Raw genomic sequence first — 12,282 nt, 5'->3', positions numbered from 1 at the left:
AAAAACTTACCATAAAAACTTGATCAAAATGTGAAGCAAAAATAAATCCAAACAGACCAACCATTGAGCCCCATCTTGTTAGAATGCCACCATGCCTATGATGGTTGTGGAATCATGGTGATATTATGTTAACCTAACTGCATCAGCTTGCTGAAGTTTACATAATATTGCCAGGTGATGTAATTAGGCTTACATATTGCGATGTGATGTAGTTAGGTTTAGATAATATTGTCATGCAAAAAATTAATATATAGCAGAAGAAAGCTCAAATCAAAGTGAAACTGCTAGTAAAGAGCAAAAGTAAATAGGAAATAAGCAGGATATTGTTCTCTGTATCAGTTTGGCTCATTGTTCTCCAAATTCATGTTGTTTCAGAAATCTTGAAAACCAGTGAAAAACATATGCAAGTGAGGGGTGCATTGTTAGTACATTTTTTTTACCAATTCGTAAGTTTTATTTGTCCAGCTTGAAACAAAACTGAATGTTAGTCCTTTGTTCTTTCACTTAATGCAATGAGCAAAACAGTTCTAACATGACTTCGCGAAAACAACTTACAACACACAAATGAACTTGTAGAGAGAAGCAGTGATGTAGGTTAGCTGCCATGTTTGTTTGTTTGTTATTTGGTTTTTAGGCGCATTAGCAACTAAGGCCATATTGCTCCGGGATATGCGGTGGTCATTCCCTGACCTTTCCGCATCCTCTGTATTTGATGGTGATGGGCTCGAACCCCGGTCTAATCAAGAAGCGTGTGCTACGCACTGCTGCTCCTTCCCACCTGGCTATGGAGGCGCCTGTTAGCTGCCATGGTATGTTGGCCTAAATGCTTTGATATGTTTAGAATAAATTCAGTCCAAGAACTGAACCGTCAGACATTGTATTTGAAATCATCAAATAAAGACTATTATTACAACACAAGTTCTCTACTACAATATACACTGGTGTGCAAAATTTAAGGATCAGTCAGGTTTTCATCTGTAGCTTCTCATAGGAGTGGCCTGGCTATGGAAAAGCATACCAAAGAAACCTCGTAAGGTACAGAAATGATGAAGGAAACAACACCAACACAACAACGGAAACAAAACAGTACAGAAGGACTTTATTCAAAAATGGCAACATAGCACTGGCTGACATGATACAGATGCATCACTACTAAAAATGGAACAAAGGAAGAGGTGGTCCTCAGTAGGAGATATGGCCACCCCTAATGTCGATGCAGGCTTTGCACTCCTGTCCATACTTAGAACAATGTTGTTGATAAGTTAGTGCGATAACGTTGTCCATTCCTCTGTCAGTGCCATCTTCAGCTTGCGAACATTTTCTGGTGGGTGTGGACTTGCCGCTAGGCATCTAGCAGCCAATGGCACCTCGGAACAGATGCACATGGCAAAGGATTACCTCAGTACAGTAGCATGCACCAATTACAGTACCGCCTTCCAGTATCTGGAGTTGTGTACGTCTATCCAAGATAACGCCTCCCCAGTAGAGAACACCTCGACTGCCATATCGATCTCTTTCAGTGATGTTTGCGGGGTGATACCATGTGCCAACCTCTCGCCAGATTAGCTGACTTTCAGAATCGCTGCTGCTACTGAATTTACTCTCATCAGTAAAGAGTACCTTAAGTAAAGATTTTGTGTTTGTAACCTTTAGAAATCCAAGACATACATACACACCAGTGTATGTATGTCTTGGATGGGCTTTGTGGATGGTAAGAAAAGTGGCAGCTGTGTTTAATGTAGCAAAATGCAAGTTTAAAAACAGTAGGGCAAGAAAAGGATAGATTTGGTTATTATGTTACAGGTAGATTTGAAAGCTCTCTGAGAAGTGGCGCCTCCGTAGCCAGGTGGGCAGGAGCAGCAGTGCGTGGCTCACCTGTGTTGTCCTATTATCAAATATTTTCGTGTAGAGATAGGGAGGTCATAATTCTACTGTATAAGGCAATTGTAAGATCTCGCTTATAATACTGTTTTCAAGTGCAGAGACTGCACATAAACTTGGTAATAAAGTAGCTCAGAGGGGATCTGACTGAAGTTATGAGGCTCTGAGATGGGATAGTAAAATAAATTAAGAAAAAATTTTCACTGTTATTATTGATCCTAGACTTATGGACTATAAATTCAAATTACACAGAGAGAGATTTTGACTGAATTATAGGAAGTTTTATTTTAGCTAGCAAGTTGTTAATTTTTGGAATAAGTTACCTCTGCAGGTAGCCAAGGCTGACACATCTTGGGGATATTCAAAGGTCAGCTGGACTCGGGTAGTTTTTCTTCTTAATTTTTATATTTATTTATTTTATTATTTTTATTTAGTTATTTATTTATTTTTTTCCAGTGCAGCAAAAGCCTGCTGTTAAACTCCAGAAAAGTTCACACATTGATTTGTGTCTGATAGTCAAATGACTCTTTGAATGATGGAAGAGCAAATTTGACATTAATAGAGAAAGAGCTATACAATTTTAACAGAAGTTCTTTGATTTTTTCTTTCTACGCTGTTTTATTGACAAAAAAAAAAGCTGCCTAGGCCTAAAGCATGCAAAATAACCCATTTAAGCTATTGATAATGATTATTTCTTGCTCAGTTTGATTGTAAAAGATGATGAGTTCTGGCATTGGATATACAAAGGGACAAAACTTGGAATGGTGATGCCCAAGCTCTTAAAGAGAATTTTGTTTTCAAAAATCAAGGCTGTGTTGATCACTTTCTTCAGTAGCAGGAGAATCATTCCCAAAAAATGTGTTCTGCCCAGTAAGTATGCAGTATTAGTGGTCACACGGTGCAAGGAAGCCTATGGCTTATGCTGCACCAGCCAGAAAAAAAAAATAATAAATAAAATAAAATAAAATAAAATAATAATAGGAAGAAAATTAAAAAAAAATAATAAATAAATAATAAAAGAAAAGGAAATAGACAACCTATGTGTTTCCCTCCTCCTGTAGGTAATTATCCAGCTGACCTTTGAATTTCCCCAAACTGTCAGCCTCTACCACCCATGTAGATAACTTATTCCAGTAATTTATAACTCACTGGCTAAAATACTGCTGTAAGAAGTACTATGCATCAAATTTTGGATGATTAACAAATAATGTGTTTTACGTGGGAAGACAGTAAATAAAGAGTATGTACTATGCACAGGTTTTGGATCATGATTTTAATAAAAGGAATTTAGTTCCTGCTGCACAGTAATGTAAGGCTGCATTCTGCATTGGCGCCTCCGTAGCCAGGTGGGAAGGAGCAGCAGTGCGTAGACACGCTTCTTGATTAGACCGGGGTTCGAGCCCGTCACCACCAAATACGGAGGATGCGGAAAGGTCAGGGAATGACCACCGCATATCCCGGAGCAATATGGCCTTAGTTGCTAATGCTCCTAAAAACCAAATAACAAACAAACAAGCATTCTGCATTGCTGATACACACATGCCTTATTCCTCTGATTTATCTCTACTGGACCGTTTCTCTTCCAAAATCAAATCGAGACTGAAAGGATGATACATTTTTAAAAATGTAGTAGACATTAAAAGAAATGTAACAAAGGAATTGGTAGTGGTCAGTGCAAATGCATTTAAAAAATGTTTTCACAACTCTGTGGGCAATCTCAAAAGTGTATAGCATTATGTTTTCATTCTGAAATCTGATTTTCTTTAAATTGACTCTCCTTAATTTTCAAATCTACATATGGCCCTAATAACAGGTAGCTAGTAGGATCTCGTATACAAAAGTTGAAATTTAAAGCACTTAACAGTTAAATTTTATTAAACAGGGATATAGTTGAGGCTGTCTACAAATGGGACAGTTATACCTAAAAGAGTTGTAAATTTTACACTCTGTAGGTTTATACACCTAAATGGGCTTTAGCCCAGATGGTGGAATTTTTCACATTAATTTCCAGTGTTTGTCTGTCTGTCAGTCGTTTGTTTGTTTGTTATTTTGTTTTTAGGAGCATTAGCAACTAAGGCCATATTGCTCCGGAGATATGCGGTAGTCATTCTCTGACCTTTCCACATCTTCCGTATTTGGTGGTCACGTGCTCGAACCTCGGTCTAATCAAGAAGCGTGTGCTACGCACTGCTGCTCCTGCCCACCTGGTTATGGAGGCGACATCTGTCAGTCAGCTGATTTGATAAATGCATCAACTCTTTGCAGTACCATTATTTTTAATTGCTACAAAAATTACTACTCTTAGCACAAAATTAACATAATAAAACACTTTAATTCCTACTAATAGCTCTGGAATTTATAGCAGTTGCTTTTTATATGAGGGGAACATGGTGTGAACTACACAAAGGGTATAAATAATAAAACTAAATTCTCTTATGTAATTAAAGTAATGTCTTAATTTTCTATTAGATACAAATATTTATTTTTTTATAGTATTACTGAAATTTTGTTCTACTCTCTAATATATATAAATTTTGATATTTAATTTTCAGTTAAATAAACTTTAATAAAATAAACACATAGTATAAAACTATTCTCTAGCATGATTTTATTTTGTTTTCCACAGTACATCAGTAGCACTTGCTAGTGGTGGCCGAGCCAATTCTTTCCAGAATTTATATCCTACATCTCCTGGAAGTCCATCAGCACCATCTATAGAGACTACTTTACCAAACGATAAAAAAAAAGCAAGAGTTCTTTATGATTATGAAGCATATGATAGCAACGAACTTTCACTAATGGCAGATGAAGTAATGTCATTTTAAACTTTAAAAAAATTTTAATACTTTTGAAATGTGACTGTGAATTTCATTTGAACTGTTTTCTTGCTTTTTGTTTAACTTATTAGTAGTGGTAAATCAAAGCTTTTGATACTGTTACACATAAAAGACTGGTTCGCAAATTGGAACAGTTTAGCATTAAAGCGAGTTACTGATATGAATAAAGGGATGATATTAAATGGGAGAAGACAGATTGTGGTTATCAATGGACACTACTCTTTGTGGACTAATGTTTTTAGTGAAGTTCCCCAGAATTCAGTGTTAGGCCCATTATTGTTTTCTGTATTTATCAGTGATATTGACAAAGGCATATCAGGCTTAATGTCTAAGTTTGCAGATGATACAAAGGTTGGCAAGATGAATCACAGTAATCAGAGTATGCTACTGAAACGAGATCCAGACTAATTAGGTAGATTTACTGAAAAGTGGCAGCTGAAATTTAATATTGACAAATGTAAAGTACATCATGTGGAGAACAGTAATATACAGGATGTCTCAAAAATATTGGTAAAAATGTTTAGGGGAGGTAGGTAACATCTAAAGGAATGTGAATCGCATAGGAACCCATAACTGGAAACATCACGGGAAAGTAGTAGCAGAGGCACAAGAAGCAGAAATGACACAAGACAGTAATTAGTGGCAAACATTTATTTGACATAATATTAACAATGGAGTACGAGATGGATGCATTTCATGATGTTACAACAGTTGCTCGAAGGTTCCACCATGAGATGCGATGCATGCGTGACACCGACACAGCATGGATTGGCGGACACAGTCAAAGACACTCGGAGTTTCTTTGACAGTAGCAGCAGTGCAGACGAGTCTCGCCATGAGATCCATTTCCGTCTCCACAGGCGATTCGTACATGATAGATTTGAGGCCCCCCCACAGAAAGAAATCAAGGCTCAATAAATCAGGTGAGCGTGGAGGCCAGGCAACGGGTTCACCATGGCCAATTCATCGACACCCAAAACGCCTGTTCAAATGGTCACGAACACACCTTCCATAATGGGCAGGCGGCCCGTCATGTTGAAACCAAATGTTGCATCTCACTTTTGCTGGAACATCATCAAGTAACCCTGATAGAACTTGTTCAAGAAAGATCCGATATTTAGCGGAATTCATGCGGGATGGTAACAGGTATGGGCCGACTAAACAGTCACCAACCATACCTGCCCACACATTTATTGCGAAGCAATGTTGTGCTGCATGGGGGCGCACACCGTGTGGGTTGTTGTGAGCCCACACATGAGCATTGTGCTGATTGAATAAGCCTTCCCGAGTGAAATAAGCCTCATCCGTGAACAAAACATAGGCTGGAAAATTCAAGTCTTGAACACTTTCTTGGAGAAACCACTGTGCAAAAGCCACACATGCAGGATGATCTTGAGGGAGCAGTAACTGAACCCTTTGGAGATGAAAGGGGTGTAAGGAATCGTCATGCCAGACACGCTGTACACTGCAACGAGACACTTCTAAGGCAGAGGCAATGGCACGTGTGCTAGTTGTAGGATTATTCTGGACAGCATTCAACACACTTTCTTCCATGGCAGGAGTTTGTGTCGAACGTGGTCTGCCCGCACTACTCCTATTACCTCTAAATGACCCATAATAGCACAAATTTTGATGCACACATGCAAACAAACAGTGATCCGGTACATGTCTTTCTGGGAAGCGTTCTCCATAAATTCATTGAGCGGCTTGTCCATTGCCCTCTGCTAATCTATACGCTAGGTGCATGTCTGCCAGTTCACAGTTCATATATCGATGCATGTTCTTCATGTGGCGACTACTGCTTGAATTAGTAAACCAGAAATTTTCCCTCTTGCGAACTAATGAACAGTGCCGTCTGCCGACTTACAGTGATGTTTCCGGTTATGAGTTCCTATGCGATTCACATTCCTTTAGATGTTACCTACCTCCCCTAAACGTTTGTACCAATATTTTTGAGACACCCTGTATAACCTACCAATTGTGTGGTGCCACACTCTGAGAAGTGGAGAATGAAAAGACCTGGGGATAATTGTGCAGTCAGACATGACGTTCTCTGAGCATTGCAGACAGGCTACCAGGATAGCCCATGGGGTTGTGCCAATGATATACAGGAATTTTTCCAGTAGAGATAAGGATATGATTATCCCATTGTATAAGGTAACGGTTAGGCTACATCTTGGGCACTGCATACAGGTCTTCAGGCATCATTTTAGAAAGGATGTGGAACTGTTGGAATGGGTACAGAGATGAGCAACAACAAGATTAGTAGGAGGAACAAAAGGGTGCTCTTACCAAGAAAGGCTTCATTTCTGCAAATAGCAGAAGCTCAAGACTAGGCACCTGCAAGGAGATCTGATTGAGTTGTTGTTTAAGGCTCAATGGATTGAGTAATCTCATTGCTGATTGCATTCTCCCTATTGCTCAGACTACACACACGAGGGGCATAAATTCAAATTGAAACAGGATGGTTGCAAGATAGATGTGTGGAAATTTGCCTTCATCTAGCAGGTAGTTAATTGTTGAAATAAACTTCCATCTGTACTTGTGGAAGTGGGTAGTTTGAGTAAATTGCTTTCCTGCGTTATTTGGCACTACCAATATTAAATGATAATGAGCTTAATAGCATAAGCCAAGAAAAAAAAAATACTTCCTCACATCACATGCCCATCTCTTTAATAATTTGCCTAGTTCTTCCTAAAGTGTATTCAAACTCACCACATATGGAAGTTTGTTTCAACAATCAATTACCCACTGGTCACAAGCAAATTTCCACACATCTATTCTAAAACCATCCTCCCTCAATATTAATTTATGTCCTCTCATGTGAGTTGTCTCAGCAAGAGTAAGGATGCCATCAGCATTTAACTTACTCAATCCATTCAAAGCCTTAAACACCTCAGTAATATGGCCGCTGCCTGCAACCCTTACACCATTAAATCTTAATAACAAAACAGATATCCTCAGAATTGCCTAGTTTATATTTGCATATTTAAAGGGTACTCTTACCAAGAAAGACTTGTGTTCTGCAGTTTGCGAAACTCAAGTCTTTCTTGGTAAGAGTACCCTTTTGTTATGCTCATTCATTGCTCTTCTCTGTACACATTCCAACAAATCCATATCCTTCCTAAAATGAGACTTCCAGACATCTGTGCAGTACATTGTACATCACTGGAAGCCTCATTGTATGCATTTATTCAATGTGATAATTGCCTCCTTATCCCTGCTCGGAAAATTCCTGTACATTATTTGACAAAATTCCATGAGTTGTCCTAGCAGCCCATCTTCATTGCTCAGATAACTCCATGTCTGACTCCACAATTCCCATCTCTTTTTGTTCTCCACTACTCTGAGTTGGCATGTTAATTTGTAATTGCCACTCCAATGTCAGATTTGTCACTCCAAATCTGACATTGGAAAAATCACACCTCTTCCTGTGGCTGCTCTTAATGTATTAATCTATGTATCTCTTCAGGCTATCAGTTTTACAACCCCTAACACTGCTTCTGTAGTATCAGCAATTATTCTTACCCCTTCTATTTAAAGTATATCCCATTATCCAATCCCTGCATAAACACTCTCCTGTTAACGAACGCAGACCACACTGAGAAAATTTCTATACCATGAGCCTTGCAGAGAGTCTCTTCAGGGCTGAATTGATTAAAAAGACTCATTATGTACTCCCCCCGTCATCTCCAGCTAGAATTGCAGATGCTTTCAATTTTAATCCTAACTTGCAACTTTTAACTCTCCTTTTATATGTTATTGGTGTTCTGATATGGGCAAGTCCATTCGTACCCTCAATTACTAGTCCATATCTCCCTTTTTGCAGTCTCCCTCTGGGCCACTTTCCCTCAACTTTTCCCTCCCTCACATCCTTCATAAAATCCTCACCTTGTAACAACTGTCCAATCCAATTTCTGTTCTGCCCTCTGATTATTTCAGTCAAACATCTCCTCACCTGCCTTTTCCCAAAACCTCCTTATTTCTCTCTTTATCAACCCATCTTATCTTTTCTTTCAGGTCTCCTAATATCTTCCTTTCTCAGTGTCCTTTTCTCTGTTTCATAAAGTACGACACTCCATATCACACATTCTACCAATCTTTTCTTAAACCAGTTCCTGATCTCCCACATGATATTCTTATTCACTTCTCAAAAGCTTTTTTTACCCATTACTATTCTTATTGAATATGTTGAATCTAATGAAGTATCACAATTCAGTTTTGTAGAGACTAGGTATTGTTTGAAAGATTGTAAGGGATATAATTATTTTTGATAATAAATTTTTTAGCCTGTCTGTAAATAATGCGCTTTATCTATAATGAACTTATATCCATATTTTATAGGTGCAATTGTAGTGAATGACATCAAGCTCTGACACTTTACTAATAAGTGACAGAGATCAACATCATTTGCTTCTCTCTTTAAAGGGGGTGTTACTCTTGGGTGTAATATTTATCTAGATTACTCTCGAAATCTTCATAATGATAGTGACCTAAGGTGAACATTTTGGTAAACCTTTTATTTAAAAAAAGAAAAGAAAATTACTTGTAATTTTTCCACTGTATAATAAAATTGTACTTTTCTATAAATTAAATTTTGGTCAGTATCCTTCCTCATTTTTTTCTTATTGCAACAGATAGTTATGTGATGTATGGTCATGTCTAGATAGAATTGCCCCTCTATTCGATAAGTTTGCACAAATTGTTCTACTGTCAGAGCTCTTCTTCCTATCATCTGAATTTGCAGATGCCATGTACATTCCTGTTTAAATGCTTTTCGTGTCATTCATTGACAAGTATTTCACTTTGCAGCACAAAATTAAGAAATCATGCTCATTGATTTTTAGCAGTGGCTTTCAGCCACTTCTAGAGACACCCTGTTTTTTTTTTTCTGTGCAGCATCCTTGGACATCAGAGCTGCAGCAGCTTAGTAATATCACCCACCAGTAAGTATTTTTTTTGAGCTGCACATTGCTGTCATCCTGAGCAAGAACCATATCAACACTACAGCTTAAATTGAGAAACTATATTTACTGAATTTAATGTACTTCACATAAGGCTTAATGAAATTGTTTTAATTATACTTCTATTTGGAGAGAATTATAAGATGAGTGGTGATAAGGTGCAGCCCTGACTCACTCCAAATCTGACATTAAACCATTTTCTGATGCTTCCTTTACTCCTCACTGTAGATTTCCTATTTTTATATAAACTTTTTATTCCCCTTTAAAGACTATCCTTTATACCATACTGTATTTTTAAAAATTGAAAGAGCAGATTTTTAGGTACTTGGTTATATACTTTTTTTCAAGATTAGTGAATCCTAAGTACAGATTCCTGTTATGATCCCATGACTTTTCTGTAATTTGTCTTAGTGTAAATATTTTGAATAATTATATATCAGAATTTTTCATCTTTCAATTGGCTCTGAATGGAAGTTATATGTATCCTAAGCAGATATATTTTGGAAAGTATACTTTTATGTAATTTTTATTAGATGTGTTCATTACATTTTAAGTAATTTCCAAATTCTTTTAAGAAATTATAGTGTTCTTTACTTTGTATAGGTGATTATAGTAAGTTCGGCACCAGGCTTGGATCCTGATTGGCTGATGGGAGAACGAGGTACACAGAAGGGCAAAGTTCCTGTTGCCTATTTGGAGACTCTAAACTAGAGGCACTGCCAGTGATAGAAGTTTAACCTAGTGATAAGAGTGTTTTTTTTTTTTTCCCCTCTTCATCTGATATCTGTGTGTGTATGTGTGAACAGTGAGGCATTGGAAGTCTTTCTGTTACACGTAGCCTTAACACGAAGGTGATATTCAGTCATCATATTTGAATTACAAAAACTTTCTGTATCATGTCAGCTTTGTTACAGAGTGATGTTTATAAATTGAATCCTCAGTTCCATTTTAGTGCAGTCCACTTAAATATTTTTCTTATGGTAGGCAGCATTTTGACACAGGCGACTATTACATTTCCACATTTGAGCTATTGTACATACCTTAAATATATTCCATTTTGATTGATTTTTATTCCTTCATAATGTATAGTACTAAATGAGTAATTCAGTTTTGACTGCCAAATATCTGCTATTTTAAAGATGAAAATTGTTAATAATGTAAAATATAGGCATTGTCGTGTTGATTTCATTCTTTAGAAATTTCGGTCATTTAATATTTATCTGTATGTTTACACTTGATAATGAAAATTTAATGCTACGTAACCATTTTATCTTTGCTTAGAAAGTAAGAAAAAGTCCACATTTATTGTATGATTGGCAATAATTTATGCTTAATTTTCAGTAACTTCTGTGTTATGTACAGAAAAGGAAATATATATATATATAGCACACCTGAACAATCAGTACAAAAAATTCTTAAGAGTATTCTAATCTGAATAATTATGTTATCTTAAAAATATTTGATTTAGGATGTTGTTTATTTTTATAGTTTCTGGAAATTATTTGATATTGAATATACAATGTGGTATTTTCTGTACTTAAAGAGAGGTCTACTTTCCCATATATGAAATAGTGCATAACTTCTAATTTCCCATATTTGAAATAGTGCATAACTTCCTAATTCATTTAGAACAGACCATTGATTCTCTGCAGAATTTAAATTTGGAAACACATATTGTTTAAGAGAAAGGTATTCATTTACATGGTTAAAGATGTAGCTCTGTGTAAAAAATTCATAAACATTTAATCTGATAATCTAAAACAAAAACAAATTGCAAAACTAAATATAATATTTACAGTATTTTATTAGAGTATTTTATGTATTCCTATAATCATACTGCACATGATTGTGATCATTTTTGAAATAGTGTATAACTTCCTAATTCATTTAGAACAGACTATTGATTTGGAGGCGCCTCCGTAGCCAGGTGGGAAGGAGCGGCAGTGCGTAGAACACGCTTCTTGATTAGACCGGGGTTCGAGCCCGTCACCACCAAATACGGAGGATGCGGAGAGGTCAGGGAATGACCACCGCATATCCCGGAGCAATATGGCCTTAGTTGCTAATGCTCCTAAAAACCAAATAACAAACAACAAACAACAACATTGATTTGGAAGTGAAGTATATATTATCACTATACATTATTTAACAATAGTTATTCATAGTTTTGTCTTGTAGATGAATAAAGAATTGGTCTGTTGAAAGCTTTATCTAATTGTTAATCTTAGTTATATTAAAGTTGAAAAAAAAGTACTTTTTTAATCATATTTTTTGTAGCAGAAGGGGAATTATAAATGCTTTGGTAAGTGGGTGGCTTGGACACTTGTTTGCCAAAAAAAAAAAAGAAAGATGGGGGAGGTTTGCTTAAGCTGAATAGATTTCTATCCCCCATCCCCATGACCACCACCTCAGTTCTCTGTTTTGGTTCTTCACTAAAAAGTGGACAGAGAAATTGCATTGATATTTAAAGCAATGTGACATACCACTGCCAGATAACCTTAGTTGATGGAATCTTATTACTAATGAAAAGATAGAATTATAGAAAGTTTCATGCTGGTTGCTGAGCTAAGTTATGAAGTTGGACAAAAGGTCTTACCTTG

The 12,282-nt window shown here is 36.7% G+C and overlaps 1 protein-coding gene across 5 annotated transcripts in view; it reads left to right on the top strand.

The window, feature by feature from the left end:
• EndoB (SH3 domain containing GRB2 like, endophilin-B) overlaps nt 1-10,702 on the top strand; it is a 104,264-nt gene extending 93,562 nt beyond the window's left edge. For all 5 annotated transcript variants that reach the window (XM_090370474.1, XM_090370472.1, XM_090370470.1 and 2 more), the window contains 2 exons: nt 4,508-4,691; nt 10,286-10,702. In XM_090370474.1, coding sequence (XP_090226600.1) covers nt 4,508-4,691; nt 10,286-10,393 — 292 coding nt within the window. In that variant the 3' untranslated portion in view covers nt 10,394-10,702. The remainder of the gene's footprint in view (nt 1-4,507; nt 4,692-10,285) is intronic.
• The last annotated feature ends 1,580 nt before the right edge of the window (nt 10,703-12,282 follow it).

Source organism: Mastigoproctus giganteus, chromosome 3 (genome assembly GCF_048544385.1).
Source record: "Mastigoproctus giganteus isolate SK-2022 chromosome 3, ASM4854438v1, whole genome shotgun sequence".
Classification (NCBI taxonomy): Eukaryota; Metazoa; Arthropoda; class Arachnida; order Uropygi; family Thelyphonidae; genus Mastigoproctus; species Mastigoproctus giganteus.
This window is presented reverse-complemented; position numbering and strand designations above follow the sequence as displayed.